The 22,602-nt window shown below is 38.1% G+C and overlaps 1 protein-coding gene across 5 annotated transcripts in view; it reads left to right on the forward strand.

Annotated features, from left to right (window-relative positions):
* RC3H1 (ring finger and CCCH-type domains 1) overlaps positions 1-16,499 on the forward strand; it is a 51,363-nt gene extending 34,864 nt beyond the window's left edge. For 2 of the 5 annotated variants that reach the window (XM_079106381.1, XM_079106382.1), the window contains exons 13-19: positions 16-168; positions 2,220-2,433; positions 2,992-3,082; positions 3,209-3,341; positions 5,818-5,988; positions 6,648-6,763; positions 9,012-16,499. In XM_079106381.1, the coding sequence (XP_078962507.1) occupies positions 16-168; positions 2,220-2,433; positions 2,992-3,082; positions 3,209-3,341; positions 5,818-5,988; positions 6,648-6,763; positions 9,012-9,162 (1,029 nt within the window). In that variant the 3' untranslated portion in view covers positions 9,163-16,499. The remainder of the gene's footprint in view (positions 1-15; positions 169-2,219; positions 2,434-2,991; positions 3,083-3,208; positions 3,342-5,817; positions 5,989-6,647; positions 6,764-9,011) is intronic. The other 3 variants (XM_079106383.1, XM_079106385.1, XM_079106384.1) reach the window with 3 other exon arrangements.
* Positions 16,500-22,602: the final 6,103 nt, after the last annotated feature.

Below are 22,602 nucleotides of genomic sequence, written 5' to 3' on the forward strand. Positions count from 1 at the left end.
TTTCTTCATCTATAGTTTTTGGATGAAGAATTGAAGGTAGCTGGGAAATACAAAGGAAATGATTATAGCCAATACTCTCCTTGGTCATGTGACACCATCGGCTCCTACATTGGAACCAAAGATGCAAAACCCAAAGATGTTGTGGCAGCAGGGAGTGTGGAAATGATGGTATGTGCAATGGCTAAGCCATGATCAATACAAATCAAAGGAAGCCAAGTAAATTTTCACTCGTTGTAGTTTAGGCACAAATAATTGAACTTTGCTGTAGTTTATTCTGCAGTTGAACTGCATTAAAACTATACAGTTCTTTTGTTTCATTCAAGTTTAAGTAAAAACATTATCTAGACAAAAGAGCATTTGTTATATTTCTGTGCAGGTGATAATTTCACACCAATTATTTAGAACCCAGGCTAACTTATTTTATGGAATTAATCAAGATGTTGGACCTCTGGGGCTGGGATTGTAGCTCAGCTTGCCTAGCATGTGTGAGGCATTGGGTTCGAGCCTTAGCACCACATATAAATAAATAAAAATAAAGGTTCATTGACAATTAAAAATATATTTTAAAAAGATGTTGGACTTCACCAAATAAAACTTTTTTACAACACTATAGTTTAAACGACAGAGTTGAATCTAATGAATAAGTATTATTTGAGTTAGAATTAAAGCTGATTAGCTTCAAGTGAGCTCTAACATATTGAAATTTATTATATTTGTTTTATCTTGATTGCCTTTATAGTTTTTGAAGAAATAAAATTTCCAGAGTCTTAGGCAGGAGCATTGCAAGTGTGAAACCAACCTAGGCACTGTAGCAAGACTGTCTCAAAATTTAAAAGTTTATAATGGTTGGGGTTAGCTCAGTGGTAGAGTGCCTGGGTTCAACCCCTGATACTGCAAAAAAAAAAAAAAAAAAAAGAAAAAGAAAGACGATGACTTCTTCAACACTGGTAGCACTATACATAAATGACTTGGTATCTGTAGTAAAAATACGAGTAGATGGCATCTTCGAAAAAACAGAAATGAATATAGAGGAGACAAAGCAAAAATAAGCCTTTAGGGGTTGAGGGAGCAGATCATTGCTGGAGCACTTCCCTAGCACTTGTGAGGACCTGGGTTTAATCTCCAGCACCAAAAAAAAAGAGCCTTTGTTTGTGTTTTTCTGTGGTGTGATTTGGGAAACATTTCTTTTAGGCCATAATAAGCCTTTTTACTAGAATAAGATGAGGAGGTGGAATTAAACAGGAACCCTTGTTTTGGATGTAATTTACTTTCGGAAGGGATTATTACTTTAAAGTACCATATGTACCAGCAAAATAAACTAATTTCCTTAAATCAGTAAAGAATAAAAATGTTCTTAACACAATCTAGATGTAATTGAAAATCTCCCATAGAGTTGAAAGAAGTCTCAGTGTTTCTCAAACACTAATGTGCATACACATTACCTAGGACTCAATCTCTCTCCCTCTCTCTCTCTAAATAAATAAATATATGTGTGTGTGTGTACACACACACACACACACATAAATATATATTTGTATATATAACATTATACATCATATCTATAGGGAGAAATACGTGTTTCTGGCCAGGTGCTGTGGCATATGCCTGTAAATCCCAGCCACTAGGAAGACTGAGGCAAGAGGATTGAAAGTTTAAGGCAGACCTCAGCAACTTAGTAAGACCCTATGTCAAAATAAAAAAATGAAAAGAAAGGGCTGGTGGTGTTGCTCATTGGTAGAGCATTTAACCACTGTGTACAAGGCTCTGGATTCAATCTCTAGTACCACAAAAAACTGTGTGTGGGAGTGCATGTGTATGTGTGCATACTTGGTCATGATATAAAATATATGTTTAACTGTGAGGAGTGATCATTGGTTTAAAAATAATGCTTTGTATGACAACTGAAGGCAACTAAAGATTTTAGTCTTACCAACTTGGGCCTTGTGCTCTAACCAAGCAGGGTGGTGCATACCTATAATCCCAGTGACTCAAGAGGCTGAGCCAGGAAGGTTGCAAGCTGAAGGCCAACTTTAGCAATTTTGAGAGACCCTGTCTCAAAAAATGAAAAGGGCTAAGGGTGTAGCTCAGTAGTACAGCACCTGTGATTCAGCCCCCAGTACCAACATCATGCTCTTTATTTAACCTTATTACACAGCTAGAAGAAATTATGTTAGAGATCTAAGTGTGGGGTAGACTTCTTATTCTGCTTTTTCCATCAGAATGTGGAGAGTAAAGGAATGAGAGACCAGCGATTGGAACTTCAGAGAAGAGCAGTAGAAACCAGTGATGATGACCTCATCCCATTTGGAGACCGACCAACAGTGTCTCGGTTTGGTGCCATTTCTCGAACTTCCAAAACGCTATATCAGGGTGCTGGCCCAATGCAGGCTATGGCACCTCAGGGAGCTCCCACAAAATCTGTTAACATTTCAGGTAAGAATCTCAGAGGTATGCTGATTCTGAGGATTTCATATTCGTGATTCCCATTGTAACTCCTCTTCTGTTTACTATCAGCACTTTCAATAGTTTCTAAGTCAGTAATTTTCAAATTTTTCCATAGAATCATCTTGTGTTAATAAAAATAATTATATTTCAGGGAATTCTAGAGATACAAAGTAAAAATTAAATGCCTATATGACTGTGTGGTTTTTTTTTTTTTTCTTCAAAAAGCTTCATTGCTTTTACTAAAATATTCATTCTCAGTAAATTAAATTTTATGCTTGTATAATTATGTCAAAATGAACCCAGCTATTATGCACAGTTATAATCTAGCAATAAAAAGCAAAGTAGTAATAATGGAAACAGACGAAGAAATATGAAAACTGAAGGTTCTGTGGGAAAGAAACAAATAGCACCACCCTATTACCATTTTTGGTAGATGTCTTTCTGGACGGCTATATACAGAATATGTCTATACCTTTTAGATTATGGGTACCTTAAAGAATCAAATCTGTGAATTACATCATACCACAATAAATCATTCACTTACAGATTATAGTCCATATGGAACGCACAGTAGCTGGGGAGGTTCTCCATATTCACCTCATCAAAACATAACTTCTCAGGGACACTTCAGTGAGAGGTATGAATCATATTTTTTACTTGTACAAATCTTTACCTTTTCAACTTCTCTTATTTTGTTTTTACAGTAAGTAGTGTTTTCACAAAATAAAACTTTAAAATTTATTTCATGCTTTTCTCACAAAAGGGAGCGAGTATCTATACCAGAAGTAGCCAGTCATGGAAAACCCCTTCCATCTGCTGAGAGAGAACAGCTCCGGCTAGAACTGCAGCAACTGAACCATCAGATTAGCCAGCAGACTCAGCTACGTGGATTAGAGGTATTAGCCCCTGAAAGTACAGATACTTTTTCGTCCCAATATTTGCAGGGTTCTCAGAGATTTTAAATGGAGAAACTTTTGAGGTATTATGAACATAAAACTTTAAGGTCTTTTCCTTAAGAATCGATATGGCTGTCCATTCTTTAAAAAATTCAGTACCGGGCTGGGAATATAGCTCAGTTGGTAGAGCACTTGCCTTGAAAGCATAAGGCCCTGGGTTCAATCCCCAGCACTGCCCCCCAAAAAATTTTTTTTTCAGTACTGGGTTTGATTCTGGGATAGTAGGAAATATAATTATTGCCACCTACAGAGAGAAAACAGGATATCTAAATTTCCCAGCAGGAGCTTTTATTCTTTGGTGGCACAAGTTTAAGGTAAATGTTATTTATAAATGACTGCTTTTAGCTTTAGAAATTTTTAAAATTTCTCTTACTTACTTTAATCCTTGGCTTTTACAAATCTTTAAAAAGTAGAAGCTTAGGGCTGGGGATATAGCTCAGTTGGTAGAGTGCTTGCCTCATAAGCACAAGGCCCTGGGTTCAAATCCCCAGCACCACAAAAAGAAAGAAAAAAAAGAAACAAAAAGTAGAAGCTTAGAACTTAGACTTAAAAAAAAAAAAAAATAATAATTCCTGTATAATGAGAATAATGTTTCATTTATATAGTTATTTACAGTTTATTATAAATTATGGTCACATCTTTTTTTCCCCCCAGTACTGAGGACCCAACCCAGGGCCTCACGTACTCACACAAGCAACTATATTACCACTGAGCTACATTCCCAACCCACTGTCACATATCTTATTTGCCCCTTGACCCTTACAATGTCCTTGGTATGTTAGGCAGGTGGGATTGCTTCCATCTTCTGATTGAAGATATGAAATTCTTCTGTCATAAAAATGGAAGTCTGGGGTGGAGGTTTAGTTCAGTTCATAGTGCTTGCCTAGCATTTGGGAGGCCCTGAGTTTGACCCCAGCACCACAAAACAAACAAAAACCAAAATGCTGTGTTTACTTATATTGCTCTTTAGTTCGTTAATTTAAAATTTAAGATTCAGATCTTCATTTCCACAGGGTACAGTACTCCTTATCCTCAAACTCATGGTTTTTTGTCTCGTTGAAATTTCTAGAGCCATTTTCTATCTCAAAAGAATATTCGGAGCTGGGCACAGTGGTGCATGCCTGTAATCCCAGCAGCTCGGGAGGCTGAGGCAGGATGATCAAGAGTTCAAAGCCAGCCTCTAAGCAATAGGGAGGTGCTTAGCAACTCATTGAGACCCTGTCTCTAAATAAAATACAAAACAGGGCTGGGAAAGTGTCTCAGTGGTTGAGTGCCCCTGAGTTCAATCCCTGGTGCCCATCCCCCCAAAATTATTAGGGTCTTGGGATATAGCTCGCAATAGAATTCCTGCTGAACACACATAAGACCCTAGGTTCTATGCCCAGCACTAAAAAAAAGAGAAAAGAAGAATATTCATTTTGTTTGGAAGCTTGCTGGATACTTTTTCATAGTTAAAAGACATTGCCATTGAAGGTTTTGCTTTGTTTTGTTTTGTTTTGCAGTACTGGGGATTAAACTTGGGGCACTCAACCACTATGCTAATCCACACCCTTTTTATTTTATTTTTGGGACATAGTCTCACTAAGCTGCCAAGACTGACCTCAAACTTACCATCCTCTTGCCTAAGCCTCTTGAGTCACTGGGATTGTATACATGCACCATTGTGCCTGGCTGCCATTCTTGAGGTTTTATTGAAATTGTAGGATTTATTTTAGAGAAAATTAACAATCAGTAAAAGAGGGAAACCGGGCATGGTGCTGCAATGTGTAATCCCAACTACTTGGGAAGAGGACTGCAAGTTAGAGGCCAGCCTAGAAAATTTAGCGAGACCTTGTCTCAGTATTTTAAAATGGGTTTTGGGGTAGCTAATAGTGTGTTGGCCTAGCATGAGTGAACCCCTGAGTTCAATCCCCAGTGCTGTTTAAAAAAAAAAAAAATCATAAAGGGTAGGGGGAGATACACATTTATAGTTGACCTCTCTTTTAAATAAGAAAATAATTTATAGCCAGGTGTGGTGTCACATGTCTGTAATCCCAGTGACTCAGGAGGCGGAGGCAGAAGGATCCCAAGTTCAGGACCAGCCTCTGCAATTTAGCAAGACCCCCTCTCAAAGTAAAAAATAAAAAGAGCTGGGGATATATAGCTTAGTGGTAGAGTACCCCTGGGTTCAATCCCTAGTACTGCAAAAAAGTAGTTAATACCTAAGACAAAATTACTATTTATCAAATTTAAATACACCCCCCCCTTTTAATTTACCTAGTACTTTAAGAAAGAGATTGTGCCTTGTAGTTCCAGTATTTTTATTGCAAATACCTGGTGGTAAGTTTAAGTAGCTGTGGTCTGAAATTGGACCCAGTTATTATGTGCATGGTGTAAAGTGTGTTGAGATTTGTATGTTCTTGGCTTTATGCACTAGGCTGTTAGTAACAGGCTGGTGTTGCAGAGGGAGGCAAACACCCTTGCAGGCCAGCCACAGCCGCCGCCACCTCCTCCAAAGTGGCCTGGAATGATCTCAAGTGAGCAGTTGAGTTTGGAACTGCATCAAGTGGAAAGGGAAATTGGGAAGAGAACCCGGGAACTAAGTATGGTGAGTGTTATGATGAGAAAGGAGAGGGAAAGTGAAGTGAAACCTATGTGGTTGTGTCACATGACTCTAGAGTTCTTGTGTCATCTGGAACTCTCTAAGGCATTCTAATGAATGATTCGTGTTTAGAATAATTGTCATGAAGATGAGCTGCTGCCTCTATTGGATCTTTCCTCTCTTTATTCCCATTTGGTTTGGGTGTGTTATTTGTCATAGGATTCTTCAGGGAAAACATGGTGATTAATTGGGAATTCTTAAATTTCTCTTTAAAATATCACTAGGGAAGCAGATGAGATGATGTTTACTATTTTGTATTGTTATATAAAGATGTATTTACCAAGTAACATTTTAGTTTTGATAGCCTTTAAGTTATTGATGACCTATTTTTATGAGTGAGATGCAGTTCTCACATTTTTTCTGTTAACTTATGTTAGTTTGAGGCATTCTCTTCTTATTGCCAAGCATAGATAGCAAGAAGGTGGGTTGTACTCCATTACACTCTTGTGTATGTATCTCTTCTAGTCTGCCTGTTTCCTTGTTCCTTTTATAAAACTAAATGTAATTTCTGGATCATCAGTTAGTTTATATTATCTGTAGTTAGTCTATCCCATTAGCCCCATTGAATACAAGATAACGGACTTGTATTTCCTTCTCTTTCAAAGGAGAACCAGTGTTCTCTGGACATGAAAAGCAAATTGAATACAAGTAAGCAAGCAGAAAATGGACAACCAGAACCACAGAACAAGGTTCCAGCTGGGGACCTTACCTTGACATTCAGGTAATCTTATTAAACTATATACAAAAGAAAAATAATGCCACCTGTAATCCCAGCTATTTGGGAAGCTGAAGCAAGAGGAATTTACCAAGGCTCTGACTCAAAATAAAAAAAGTCATTAAGGCTGAGGATATAGCTCAGTGGTAGCGCACCTCTGGGTTCAATCCTCAGTATGGCCAAAAGAAAAAAGAGAGAGAAAAAAATTGTATTATCTGTTCATACCAGAATAACCATTATAAATATTTTTTGTTTGGTGGGGGGGTTTGGTACCAGGGATTGAACCCAGAAGTAGTTAATCTCTGAGCCATGTCCCCAGCTCTGTTTTGTATTTTATTTAGAGACTGGGTCTCACTGAGTTGTTTAAGGCCTCTCTGAGTTACTGAGGCCGACTTTGAACTTGTGATCCTCCTGCCTCAGCCTCCTAAGCCTCCGGGATTACAGACATATGCCACCATGCTCAGCTAATGTTTTGATTTTTAAAATAATATTATTCTATGTACATTGAGAGCAGAATATTTTTATATTAATCTAGGAATTCTAGAACTTAGACCCAGGATTGAATTATCTGTTAATTCCTAACAAAGTTTCTTACTGTGTTGTTTCTTCTCTTTGTTTTAATTCATATTAAATATAGCCTTATGCTTTTAAATGATAAAAGTAATATATTCTGAATTTTTGGTACTGGGAATTAACACTTTAATCCTGAGTTACATACACCCTCAGCATCACCCCTTACATTAAATATGTTACAAAAAAAAATAAGTTGTAGGAAATTGAAAGTTTTCGATAATGATCAGTTTTATTTATTTTTAAAATTTGTTCTTTTTAGGATATACATGGCAGTAGATACATGGCAGTAGATACATGGCAGTAGAGTGTATCTTGGCATATGATACGTACATGAAGTATAGTTTATTCTAATTAGTATCCTATTCCGTTGGTTGTATGTGATGCAGTTACCCTGGTCCTGTATTCAGATACGAGGATAGGGAAGTTATATATGGGATTAATTCTACCGTCCTTCTTATTCCCCTCCCCCAAAGATAAATTTTAAAATTTTGTGTAGTGGGGTACGGTAGCACACTTCTGTAATCCCAGCAACTCAGGAGACTAAGACAGAAGGATGCAAGTTTGAGGCCAACCTGGGCAACATATCAAGGTCCTGTCTCAAAATTTAAAGAAGAATGTAGCTTAGCACTTTCTACATTACACTTATATGTAGCTTAGCATATGTGAGGTCTGGGTTCAATCCCGAGTATTGCAAAACAAAATTTTTTCTAATATATATCTCCTGTAATTCCAACACCTAGAGATAAATAATGTTAACATTTTTCCTGTCTTTAAAGTGTTGGGAGCATTTATTTAGCCTGTTGTTTTTGCAAATCCACCTACCTACAATCCTGCCCTCTGAGTTTTTTTTTTTTTTTTTGGGGGGGGGGGGTGCTGGGGATCAAACCCAGGGCCTGTGCTTACAAGGCAAGGACTCTATGGATTGAGCTATCTCCCCAGCCCCCTGCCCTCTGAGTTTTGAGTGATCTGTCCCGATTCGGTATCCTGTTACAGCTATGGAAGAATATATGTATCAAGTATCCTGAATAATCTTTCAATAAATATTACTGAAATTAATTGCACACCTTTAATTATTTTCTTAGGCTATTTTGAGGTTTTTTTTGAATGCATAGGCCTGAGTTGACCTTCTGATGACATAGCAGGAATTTCTAATACCCTGTTACTTTTATTCTTAGCTTTTGGCTATTTTAAACCCATAGATTTTTAATAGATTCAAAACTATTTTCTAAGGATTGGGGTGTACTCCAGTGTTAGAGTGCTTGCTTTGGTCTTGATCCCCAGCACTGCAAAAAATAATAATCTCCTATACTAATAAACCTGCTAAATCAGAAGTCAGCATTTTTTCTTAAAGACCATTTGGTTACTATTTTAAGGTATGGGCTTTACAGTCTTTGTTGCAACTCTTTACTCTTAACAGTAGCAGACAATAGATAAATAAATGGCCAGGCTATGTTCCAATAAAAACGATTTACAAAAACAGGAAGCTTGCCTACTTTTATTTTGCCAACTCTATATTAAAACATGAATGAGACTCTGTAAATTAAAATTTGGAAGCCATTCATATATTTTTCTATGGTGTTCAATGATAGGCCCTTTGACTTTATTCTACTGAATAATTGATTTTTTTTCTCTCCTTTTTAAAATTGTAACTCTTTTTGTTGTTGTTCTTTAATATTAACAGTGACATACCGAATGGATCAGCCTTGACACAAGAGAATATCAGCCTCCTGTCAAACAAGACCAGCTCTCTGACCCTATCAGAGGACCCAGAGGGAGGAGGGGATAACAATGACTCCCAGAAATCAGTAGTTACTCCCAGTTCTGCTCCCTAAAACATGAGGAATCCTACTATTCTCTTCTGCCCCTAATCAATTTGTGGGGCATAGGGGTAGAAGAATGGATGACTTCTAAACGTGTTCTCTAAGAATGGTCAGAGAAATCCAGGAAAAGCACCAGAGGCAATGTGCACAAACACCACTACTAAAAACAAACCCTGCACATAGTTCACATTAATGCTTTTTTTTTAATTTAAAGAAAAAGAAAATTAGCAGTATCTGCAAGCAATTCAGATTAAATTTGTTTTTGTTCTGTGAATGAACTTTATTTTAATAACTTTGGACGCCTTGGATCCAGGGCTTTAAAAAAAAAAAAGATGATGATATTATATATACACTCTGTTTGATTAATTGTATGATCTTAATGAAGTAGGTTTTTCTTGTATTTTGGTATTATTACATACCCAGTGTATAATTCTTTAGCCCCAGTCCTTTCTAACTCTCACCACTCCTTAAACTAAAACAGACAAAAAGCACTGGCATTTCTTAGAATTTTGTGGTGCTTGAGAAACAGAGACAGTAATAGACTGAGTTATTAGAAAATGTGCAGCAAACTACATTTTCTCAGACCTGTTTAGAATTTTTTTCCTTTTTGTATCACTAGGTTCATGGGTAGGTATGTTTTTGTTATGGCATTGAAACTTTTGTTGTTACCTCTTGGAAGGGTTTTATTTTCAGCTTTTCAGAAAGAGAATTAACAATGTTTTAGTTCCCTGTTTAGGATACTTTGCATTCTCTTAATATAATCAGAAAGGCAAATCACTGTTTGTCTTGTTTGATTAGATTTTAATGAAGATTAAGAGCAAGATGTAATTTGTTAGCACTAAAAATACCCAATTGGTGTATTGGCTGGGCTGAGCTCTTGGTTGGAAATTTGGAGTTTTTTTGTTTGTTTGTTTGTTTGTTTTTTAACAAATTAAACTTCACTAAAATCATAGAATGCTCACAAACCAGGACTATCATTCATGTTTTAAAACTAACACTTGATTGGAACTTAAAATGAACAGGGACACATTATTTCAATGAATGAAATATGGATATATTTTTTCTCTCACTTTCAAAATTTAAAAAAGCATGAAACAAAACCCCTGTATACTGGAGCCCCTGGCTTTCAAAAAGATTTGGCAAATATAAAACTGCCTGAATCTTAAGGATGGTTTATGAATTGATCACTTGTTGCTGTCCCAAAGTATTACCATAAATAAGTAGTAAATATTTTGAAGTTAATTTTCATATATTAGGTATTCCAGCCTTGAAAAACTTTAAGAAAATTTTGAAAAGAGGAAGAAATTTTTTAAAAATTTCTTTAGTTCTGCTGCACATATTCTGATACCCTGAGTCTGTACTTAACCCCTATAAAGCATGTTTTGTGGGGATTATTTCGCTTTCTCTGTCCCTCTGTTTTCCTGATATTTTCAATTTCCCTTTTTGGATTATACTACTAAATCAGAAAGCACTGGTTATGTAATAAGTTACTGCATTGCTTTGGTTGGGTAAAAGCAAAAGTTTATATTTTTCTTGTTTCTTATATTCTTAACCCTTAACTCCTGCTGAGGTCATAACAGCCTCAGTCTAAGCTCTGTTTCCATTATATTGTTAACTGAAACAAATGGGGGTGGGTGGGAAGGGTAATACAGTCCTGCCATTGCCTACCAGTAGGAGAGTCCAAACCGAACACTCTTTTGAGTAGCGATTATTTAATTTGCCCAGTCAAGGCACCGTGTTTATATACTATTTCACATTGAATTTGATTATGCCCTACAGACCTGGCTGGTCAAGGATTTGATATACACATTTGGCTTGGGATTCGAGCTTTCTTTTTTATTTAAATAAAAATTTATATATATATTATATATATACATATATACATAGCTATATCTGTATATATATTGGGTATGTTTTAAGGATTTCTTCGCATGAGCGCAGCTGTTGCGATAAAATGACTGATTGGGAGGTAGAAGCACTGAACGAAGGTGAGGCATTTTTTCAGTTGATACGTACATTTTCCATTTTAAAAAAAATTCATACATTTGCTTATTTTGGCCTTTAAAAAAATAAAAACCCTGTTATATTTACACTTTAAGTACTTATTGTTTGTTGGGAGAAGGAAAGAAACTTTCGTTATGTCTGACAGAGTCTCAAGGGTTTTCATTTCTCTATATAAAAGGCAACATTGTTGGCCTCCAACCTTCTGTAGGCAAATTTGGACATATCTTATTTCTCCTTTGGACATGTCAGATAATTCCTAAGTTTTAGAAGCAGTTGGTTTACTTTGGAAGTTGGAATGATTTCTGGTATTAGAAAAGAATTTATGGGTAATGGTTTTATTGAAGTTCAGGATAAAAGTAAAGTTCCATTTGGGGTATTTATTGAGACCCCTGATAACTCAAATTCTTTCATCTTGTTTCTTCATATACACTAATACTTTCTATGTATTTTCATTTAGGGGCTAAAAAAATCTTTTCTGCATGAATTCTCACTGTAGCCCTCCCTGTCCCTAAAGGCAGTCTGATTGAATAGAAAAGCAGAATGGTAAACTGTCCTTTTGTCTAGTAGTTCAGCTGTTTTAAATTGGTCATTCTGCATTACCTGATGGAAATTGTTACAGCTTTCCTAGTGTCCTCCAGCAGGTTTAGGAATTTATTAAAACCCCAGAACTTTGTTTTGTTTTTGTTGTTTTTCTCTTGGATATACTTTGTGTTATGAGGAGCCCATAAAGGTAAATGGCCTATTAGGGCATACGAGTAACTACTTGATTCTTCAACTGCTTTTTTATCAAAATCTGGAAAGCATCGTTTTTTGTTTTTTGTTTTTTTTTTCCCCTGGCTTTTTAAATGTATTTGTGCCTTTAGAGACATTAAGAAGTGAAACCAATCAGGTAGAAAATACAGTTTTTGTGCTTTCTTTTACACATTAGTTTCTTCTGGAGATAATTTTGTGCTTTTCAAAAGCAAGACTTGGAAATCTCAAATGAACTCCATCAACAGTTCTGAAAGGGTTAAGATAGGAGTAATGAGCATGTGTTCACTCTTGTTTAAATAACAAAGTTAGATTTTGTTATAATGAGAAATATAAAAGTGTTTTGGATTATTTTTTCAAGGAGTTTCTGGAGAAGTGTAGAAGACTTGAGAATAAGACGTCCAGGCTCAGTTTCCTGTCTTACATGTAGTTCTTTTGCCTAATCTATAGATATTGTCAAAAGATAAGTCTAATAGATGCCCTTTTTTAGATAATGTACAGAGCCTAAAGTGACCAAAGATCCATTCTTTATTTTCTAATTGAGAGGAAGTTAGTTATAGCATAGGTTCCTAGTAGTAATATTACTCAAACGATAATGACACTATTCTTAATGTCAACTACTCAGAATGTATAGAACAGCATTAATGTGGGTGATTCCCTTCTCCCATCTTATTTCCCTTCCCTTTTCCTATTCTTTCCCATGTATTCGTTTGCCTGAAAGATAAAAAATAGTTATGATTCTTATTTGCTACTTTGAGTATGTAACTCCATCAGACTTTGCATGGGTCTTCATTGTTGGAGCTCAAAATTTAATTCCTAAGTTTTCCCATGAATGTCTCTTTTTTTCCCCTGACCCTTTTCCATTCTGCAGTTTCCCCTTGACTTACCCACTGCCCTTCCCAATCTGTAACAGTGACAGTTTGCTGCCTCAAAACAGAGCATTCAGATGAATTCGCTTAGCCAATAACTTCTGTGAAGTTGCCTTTTCTAATGGTGTTATTACTCAGTGATGCACAAATGTGGTATTTGCCCTACTGGTAGGCAAACAGAGGTCTGGTTAAGAATGGTAACCTGCTGTTTTCTTTAAGGGAGAGCCAAAGACTTGTGCTTTACTGTTTTGGTTTTGGGAGATGTAGTAGCCATTTTAATTGTGTAACCTTTTAGTATTTGTGAGTTGACTGTACTGTGTAGATTTATCTAAAGTTAACTGTTAAAGTTAGCTGGCCTTATAAAATGTAAAAGTAATGGAAATTCATCAGTTTTTCTAAACCTGTGAATGTCATCTTTTACAATATTTGTGTGTAATCAACCACCCTGCCTTCTTTGAGACTCTTTTATAGCATCTCCCATGGTTTTGTTTTTTCACTTGTGCCTGAAGGATGATACACTCTCAGGATGGTAGGTCATGGGACTGGGTAATCTTGAGTATCTGGCTGGTGAGAAATAATTCATTGTAGTCAGATTCAGAGAAAAATAAGAATCTTCTCACTAAAGAGAATTCATTTGCTTTTATACACACACACACACACACACACACACACACACACACACACACACACAAAGGTCTTGCTGTCTTTTTTCAACTTTCTTTTTGTTCATTTTAAAGAACTGAGTAAAGGCTTCATAATAAAATCTATCTGTAAAAACTACCTATAATGATATTTCATTAGGACAAATGGCCCAGTTACTTTTAGGAGAAATGGATAACTTGTCAGATCATTAACTGCAGTGTTTACTTCAACCTTTACCTTAAAAATAGTCCTAATTTATTAAAATTTTAATCAATGACGCATGGTTACAGTGTTGCAAAGGTGATCTCTTCCCCTGAAAGTAAAAATCAGAGCTGCTAAACTAAAAACAGATGTATTCAGCCTTGGGGACTGAACAGACAAGCTGTCTACTACTGGTGTCATTGTCCCCTGCATGCTGTCTTGTTGATCCACTTCTACATTTCTACCTTGGACAGCTTTGATTTTTTATTTATTTGTTGCTTCAGCTCAGCTTTATGAAATTTTTCTGCTGAAATGATATTGGGAGTTGTAGATGAATTACAGTTAATATTTTGTTTAAATTCTCAATTCCGCTTTTCTGAGCCACTTCAAAAAAGAAAGCTGTTTTTGTCAAAAGGTACTTTTATAGTAGATAACTTAAGATTTGGAGTTTTAAGATTTTGTTTTTGTGATTGCTGAAAGTTTTCACAATAGATTCTAATTGATAAGTAATACTGGCTGTAATGTTAATAATAAGAAACTGCCAACAACAGGAGTGACACCTTTTATTAATTGATATGTTCCCAGTCGGTGGATTTTCAATACTGCACTGAGCAGAGGGGGTCCAGAACCCTTTGCAGCCCTGTTGAGGTCCCTGGGTTACCTCACCACTGGAACCCTTGTTTTCAGAGCCTCTGAGTTTTCAGCCAAACACTGAATTCCCCTAAACTTTGTCCTGAGCAAAACATCCCTAGAGTAACCTTTATTATCACAAGAAAATAAGGCACAACAACCCAAGGTAGAGAACTTAAACCTGTAGACAATATTGTGTCCAAATGTGTGTTTAGAGAAATAAAATCCTGTGGAGTTTGTTATCCTAATGTATCTTTATTATATACTAGATAACGTGACTTGTTTTCTTATATCGAGATTCCACTGTCTCTGGTTGGCTTTTCTTTGGTTTTGTGTTAGTTCTTGTTTTTTTGTTTGTTTGTTTGGTTGTTTTTTGTTTTTTGTTTTTAACTCTAAGCAGACAGAGCTCACAAGTCTTTGGCATCCGTTTTAGGTTATACACTCAGAGTTGTCTTATAACTGGAAACCGTCAGGTGGGGCCCACCCCAGCGAGCCCGTGAGAGGGGCAGAAAAGGGTGGGAACAAATGGTGGGTTGATTTTTTTTTTTTTTTTTTTTTTCCTTTTTTGCCTGATTTTTTTTTAATTAAAATTTTTAGTTTTATCTCTCTTCATTGATTGGCTGCCTTTCTCACAATAATATCTGAACTACCCCATAAAATATTCCTTTGATTTAAAGGCATTTTAAGCTTTTTTGCCTCTAATATTCACCTTTCTCTGTTCAGCCGAGACACTCTCCTCACTATTTTTTCTCAGATGTATTGTTGCCTAGTGTTCATACTTACCTTTTCCACCCCTTTGTCTTTTCCTGCATTATTATGAAAGGAACTTGAAGATTTTTTTCTTTCATTTTATTCATTGGTCATGGACTTTATTAGCTTTATGATGAATCTATGACTTTGAAACATAAGCAATGGAAAAAGTAAATTAAGGTAATGAACAAAACCTTTCACCCACTTAAACATTTTCCAGTTGTGAGATTCCTCTTGATGTGTGTGGTCTCTTCCCGTTACTCCCTGATACCCTTTTTCTGACTATGGTCAATTGGTCTTTAGGCTCATACCAGTCTCCCAGAGACATTCTGCAGTCATTATCACCTTTTTGGGTGGATTTTATTTTGTTTTGTTTTTTAAAAAAAAAAATAATAACTTTTTAACATTGATGCATATTTGCTTGGGATAGAGCTTGTGTAATTTACCAATCGTATTGATTGTATGTGATTGTGCCCTGCAGAGGTATACTTAACAAGACAAAAATAATCTAGGCTAATAAAGGAGCCCTTGAGATTTGAGTCAGGTTATAAGTGACTTTATAAAATCACTTAGAATTTTGAATAGTGAGAATTCTTTCTCTTATTATAAATCAGTGCTAGATAAAATGTCATTTTTTAAAGGTTTTCTTGCATTCCTGGGTTTGTTTGTTTGTTTGTTTGGTTGGTGTGGGTTGTTTGAATCCCATTGCTTCGGTTCCTTGTTTTTTGTTTTGTTTTGTTTAGGGTTTTTTTTTTTGGGGGGGAGGGGGGGTTTGCCTGTCTCTACCCACTTGTTGAGAAATAAAAATTTTTTTTTAACTTAATGTGTAAACTTAAAGTGACAGCTAATTTTTAATTGCTGAATTTTGTGAAATTTTACTTTTTCCAAATGTTTCCAATTTTAAAAGAAGTGAAGATAGACAGTGGGTTGGAATTTCACAAGCTGTGAATAATTCCATAGCGTCTGGCAAACTGTGAAATCTTGTTTGAAGACTTTATATGACTTATCTGAAAGTTCTTTTGGAATAGAAAAAGAAAACCCTTGTTTGAAATGGACCATTTCCTCTCTTTTTAAATCTGGTTAGTATTTCTAATTTTTAAGCAGCCTTCAAAACAAATAAGGTGGAAAAAAAAAAAAAAGAAACAATAGGACTATGTTTAGAGCAGTAGACTCTGAATAAGTACATGTTCCACTTGTTGCAGGTTTTTGAGAGGATTAGGGCCATCTTTTTCTATTTTCTATTATTTATGTGCATGTTGTTTATATCAAGATGCCACATTTTGTTAAAATGCTGTTCCCTTTCTTTATTACCTTGGAAACTGACTCAGCCTCTTGTTGCTCCTAATTAGTGTTTAAGGCTCCCATGAGTTGCAGATAAAAGGATTTACTTTAACAAGTAGAAGGAGGTGATTCACCATTTGGATTGTAAATACATGAAAGTGTCTACAAGGTCTTTATCTGCTTTCTGTCAGCATTTATATTAAATGATAAATTAATGAGGAATGTGTAGTCTGTTTCGTAAATGAGTCTGTGTCATCTTATTCAACTTTTGGGATTATACTCTTACACCTTTTTGGGAAATTTTTTAAGATGAAAAGTAAAGAAATGGCTAATTTGCACAGCACCCACACACACCCCTACATCCACATGTGTGAATTCATGAGAACTGGTCCATCTTTATGCTGCAGTCCAGATTCCTTTGTTGCACAGTGGTTCTGAGACATGGCCAGTGTTCAGTGAGGCCGTAGCTGACATCCAGCACCTTGGTTTTTATGCCTTCTCATATCAGGACCATTTTTGTCCTAAAGCAAAGTGGTCTTGTTTTGGGTTCCTTCCTGAGGCAAAGTATGTCTTTTCATTCTTATGACTTTCTAGTCGTTTTGAATTCCCTGCCCACTAGTCATTCCTGGCAGAGGATAAATGTAGGTTTATCGTCTCTTAGGTACATACATCAGTCATACATCAGTCAGCAACTCAATGGCATAAAGAAATGGGAGAAGGGATGATTATAACTTTAAAACTTAAAAATATAATATGTGAACTTTGCACCTAATTCTAACAAATATACAAACATAGTTTTTTGGTTTTTGTTTTTTTTTTTTTGTTTTGTTTTGTTTTTTGTTTTTTTTTTGGTGTTGGTGATGCTGCTGGGGATTGAATGCAGAGAGCCTCATGCATGGTAGGCAAGCAATCTCCAATGAACTGACAATGGCTGGAGTTTCCTTTAAAATATTTTAAAAAGATACTAGACATCACCAGTGAAGGTTATAAACCCTACCCTCAGCAGTTAGGTATCCAGGGGTATCATATCTGACCTTGAGGGAAGGGGCCAGAGTAAAGAAAGTTTAGAGGATATGAGATTTGCTGCAGCATCCCTGGATTTTGATAAAAAATCAAGAGTGGGAATTGCAAAACCAGGCCTGCTGTATTTGCACTAGGCCTACCTTGCTCACAAGCAGTAATGCACTTTCTGACCTCTTAGGCTAACACATAGGCTAGTATGGACTTGCTTCTTGTGTGTACTAGTGTTTCAATCCCAGTGCCGAGCAATCTGCACTGGTAAAACCTTTGCTTTCCATCAAGTTTGCTCATATGACTACCATCATTTTTTGGAACAACTAGCATGTGGAAGTGAACTTACCAACTACTCCCTGAATACTCTCTTCAATTTATTGATTATTCTCCATGTGGATAACAATATAGAAGACAGAGAAAATACTGCCTCTACACTCAAGGTACTTTCCGTTGTGGAATTTGACAAGTACACAGTTTTAAAATAATTGGTGACAAATCACTATGTTACTCAACCATGTCATCATCAGCAAAGGAGCCCTGAGCCTACACGAGGAAGACAACTCTGGCTTTCTGGTCAGCTTGAAGTTGCCTTGAAGGTAAGACTTGAGGAATCGGGGGAAAGGCAGAGGGAATGTTGGAGGCGAGGCTCCTGTGAGAAGATAGGAGGTGTGAACTCTGAGGGAAGAAAGAGCCTGAGCTGAAACTTCCGTCGTTGCAGTTAAAGCAGGAGTGAGTGGCTTGAGAGGAGGCAGAGCAGGATGATGGAGGCCTGTAGTCCATGCTAAAATGTTTGGTTTTTATTCTGAGAGTAAAGGAAATGCAAGGAAGGGTGGTAAGCAGGGGAACAGCGGGACGAGATGTGTGCCTATTGAAACAGTTCTTGAGTGGGTTCTGTGTCAATGCCTGAAACTTCCAGGTGCACATGCTGTTCATCTGGGGTCTTGGTGAAGTTCAGTGACTGTCTCAGTGGGTCTGCAAGGCGGGGGTGGGGGAGCTAAGGTTATCACGCTGCAGATGGTGCCCGTGCTGGTTTTAGTTGAAGAGCACGCTTCTGGGTACTAAGGTTCAATGTGATGTGTATTGTCAGGTTCTTTAGAAGCAGAGAGATCTGATCTGTTTCTGCCTAGCAGGGACTTAAATTCCAGTAAAGAGTGATATGTAAGACAACAGCAGACTCTGGAGACTTCAAAGGGAAAGGAATGGGAGGAGCAAGGTGATTGAGAAAGTTTTTACATCTGAAGAACTGGGGTCTGAAATGAGTTCACATCATGAAGAGGTGGGGTGGCAATGCCAGGGGGGTTATGGGAATGTATGTAAAGTCAAAAGAATGTGTCCCGGGGCTGGACTTGTGGCTCACCGGCAGAGTGGAGGCACTGGGTTCAATTCTCAGCTAAATAAATAAAGTCCATGGACAACTAAAAAAGAATTTTTTTAAAGAAGTATCCTTTTTATGGAACTCAAAGGAGTTAGGTCTATCTTTAAAAATAGGTCAAGCAGTGGTGCATACCTGTGATATGTGTGGCTCCGAAGGCTGAGGCAGGAGGATCACAAATTTGAGGCCAGTGAGACCCTGGTATCAAAAATAAAAAGGACTGGGGATGTAGCTCAGTGGTAGAGTGCCCACGGGTTCAATTGCCAATACAAAAATAATAATAATAAAGTTTGTTGTAATAGGCTTAGACAAAGCCCGGGGCCTAAACCAGGACATGGACACGTTCGTGCAAACAGATGGCACAAGCACAATTCACTACCAAACAGGAAAACAGGCGGCTGTACCAAAGTCAGCTGCTTCTCTGGTTCCCCTGACCAAGCACTAGATCTGTTCCTATATTGCCAGGACCAAAGCCCTTCGAATTGCTCTGTGTGAGGAAACCTGGGGTCACTTCAGTTTCCATCACCCTCTTGTCTTCTCAAGCCCAAATGCTCACGTGATCTAAAAGGACCCCTCTAACTTTCCTCAGTCATTATGCTTACTTCTGTCAATAACAGGCTTTTGCTTCCCCACAAGTTAGGGAACCTGAGAACACATGACAGAGTACAGTCTGCTTCCCCAGAGCAGACTGCCTGGCTCTGCCTGGGGGCAGCTAAAGGGTTTTGCCCCCAGCCCCCTTTCCTGGTTAGCTGAGCTGCCACAGCCATTCAAGGTAAAGATCCCTGAAGTTAGGGTGACATTTGTTTTTTGCAGTACTGAATCAAACCCAGGGCCTCACGCATGCTAGGCAAGCACTCTACCACTGAGCTGCGTCCCCAGCCCTGATGCTAGTTTTTTAAAAATATTTTTATTAGTTGTTGATGAACCTTTGTTTATTTGTGTATTTATATGTGGTGCTGAGACTCAAACCCAGGGCCTCACGCATGCCAGGTGAGTGCTCCACCACTGAGCCACACCCCAGCCCTGATGCTAGTTTTTGTTCCCAAGCAGCATCTGTTGTTTTTCAGCCCTGGCCATCTGGAAAGGCAGGGCTCAAAGCTGCCACACTGAGTCAGGCACAGTGACACATGCCTGTAATCCTAGTGACTCAGGAGGCCAAAGCAGGAGGATGGCAAGTTCGAGACCAGCCTCAGTAACTTAGCGAATCCCTGTCTCAAAATAGGGGAAAAAAGAGCTAGAAATGTAGCTCAGTGAGTGCCCCCAGCTTCAGTCCCCAGTACTGCAAAAAATAAATAAAAATAAGCTGCCACACTTTCATTCCCAGACAGACACTCATGTCCTCCCCAACCATCAAACGAACGTGGTCACATTGTGCTACAGCAAGCCCTGGAAGATATTCCAGTCACATATCTGATCTGCATTTAAAAACAGAACTCTGTACCCTCGCTTGCTCTGAGTTCCTTCAAGTTACTTCTAGTTCTGTCCACAGCCTCCTGTTTCTCTCCAAGGAACTTTCTCCACTACATCTGCCTCTATGCTCTGCTTGTCTCCTCCACCCTCAACTCGTGAACTAATATAAAAGCAATGAGCTTTGACCCCATGCAACTCCCTCTTGCTCAACCTTCTACGAATACCCTTGCACATTGTTTCTGTTCATGTGAGCAAACAGCCCTCTGGATGAGTAAGCTTGCTTGCTTTTTTTTTTTTTTTAATCTGACTCGATAATCTGAACTTTCCATTTAGGAGGAATTTAATGTCTTTTCTGTTAACAGGACATTCTGGATCTGAATTTCTTCAATCACCAATGTTTTTTGAGTACCTGGTACATTCAAGGCCTCATGCTGTGTGCACTGAGTGTGTTCAATAAATATTTACTGTCTTGATTTGATTTCCCTGAAACCCAAACTGAACTTTCTCACTGTTGTGAGGACTGGGACAAATTCCAGTGAGATGCTTTGAGTCTCAGCTAAAAGCTGCCAAATGATAATGTGGGTGTTATTTTGATTGACTTTAAATCATCTTAATTAAAATGTCATCACCTAATAAACTGGAAACCCAGTGGGGTTGGAGACTCTTCTTCATTTTTTTGTGCCTGATGTTCTGCCAAATTCCATGGAAGGGTTGAGCTTGGAGTTACTCAGTAACCACAGAAAGAGCTTGGCTCTGCTGTTATTTCTCGCCAAGGGTTTACACTGGGGTCCAAAGAAAATAATACGACAGCCCAGGATATGAGGCAACCGGGAAGGACCAGCGAAATGACCTGCTCACGGGAATTACTACGAGGCAGGTGGCAGGCTAGGTAAGGAGGTCTTACCTTGAAAGCTCTGGAAATGAGGGTGACCAAGTAATTGTTCTTTTTTCTCCATGGCTCCTCAAACCAACCCCCAACAGCAGAGCCCAGGGAGACTGTGCTCCTTCCAACCTGGTTTCCACTCATAACAGAGAAAAATAGTCTCACAGCTCTGCTCTCCTTGTGATTTGGGACAAGTAATGAACCCTAGTAAATTGCAGTTTTTCATCTGTAAGCTGGATATAGTAATATCTTCATGGTAGAGCTCATGAGAGAGCGTTAGAAGGCAATTAGCATAGATCCTGCTATGTACTACAAAATGGCACCTGTCAGCCAAACGTGGTGGTGCATACTTGTATTCCAAGCTATTTGGGAGAATGAGGCAGGAGGATAGCAAGTTTGAGGTCAGCCTCAGCAACATAGCAAGACCCTGTTGCACAAAAAAAAAAAAAAAAACAACCCTCATTCTTTCTGACAATGGTATGTTTTTCCATCGTGGTGCTTGGTTCACTTAGAAGTTAGTACCCTTAATGTTTCCTTGTGAATAAATAGTTGTCATTAGTTATTATAAATAAATAGTCCCTTTTAGATGGAAATTATTTCCAATCATTTGCTATTATGAAGCAGGTTATAATTTGCGACCTTGTTCACACCCAGGCGAATGTGTCTATAGCATGAATTTCCCACAATGAAATTCAGGCTCACGGGGCAAGTGCATTTGTAATATTGGATTTCCAAATTTCCCTTCAAAGATTCATAGCAGCATTACTCCAACAGTAATGGAGAGAAAGACCCATTTTGTCACAACCTAGCCACAGTGTGTTGTCTATCTTTATCTCTTTTAATTCCAAGGGCTTTGTGATAACCCTTTTTGGGGAAACAAATAATAGGGAAGAGAAGGAAAACTGCTTAAAAAGTTGCAAAGCCAGGGGCCTGGGCTGTGGCTCAGGGGTAGAGCGCTTGCCTAGCATGTGTGAGGCACTGGGTTTGATTCCCAGCACCTCCTATAAAGAAATAAAATAAAGGTCCACTAATGGGTGGGAATGTAGCTCAGTGGGCCCCTGGGCCCCTGGGTTCGTTCCATCCCCTTTGGTGTAAAATAGAAAAAGGAGGTAGAGGAGGACTTCAGCAGCTACCCCACACTGTCTCCTAATCCCCCAGTGCCATTTTGCTAAGTACTCCCAGCCAGCTCCTTACTCTTCAGAGAAACTCTTGGCTGCACCTGAGGCTCTTGTGCTTGTGTCTCCTTCCCACCACTTTGGGGCTGAGTGGGGAATGGGCCCATCGTGCCTTGGGTGTAGCCAGAGTGTGTCCTGGTTAGGGCCAGGACCTGCCCCTTGTACCTCTTTCCCCACAAATCAGACAGTATCCACTCCCAAAAGCCATGAGAGAGAGGGAATGTACTGAACAGGGAGAGGTCTAGAAGTTTCTGGACATTCAACTTGGTAGTTATATTCACCTATTCTTACTCCCTGAACTGATTAACCAGGAAAAAAAAAAATCCTGCAAAGTTAGATCAGGTATTTCCTACCCATGTTCGAATTCGTGAACATTCTTTTTCTTCTTCTATAAAGGTGGAGAAGCGTGAGAGGGACTGTGGGCAAGAAAGGTGGCACAGCTTCCTAGGCCTGACAGCTTCAGCTTCTCTG

The sequence above is a fragment of the Sciurus vulgaris genome (genome assembly GCF_902686455.1).
Source record: "Sciurus vulgaris genome assembly, chromosome: 12".
Lineage (NCBI taxonomy): Eukaryota > Metazoa > Chordata > Mammalia > Rodentia > Sciuridae > Sciurus > Sciurus vulgaris.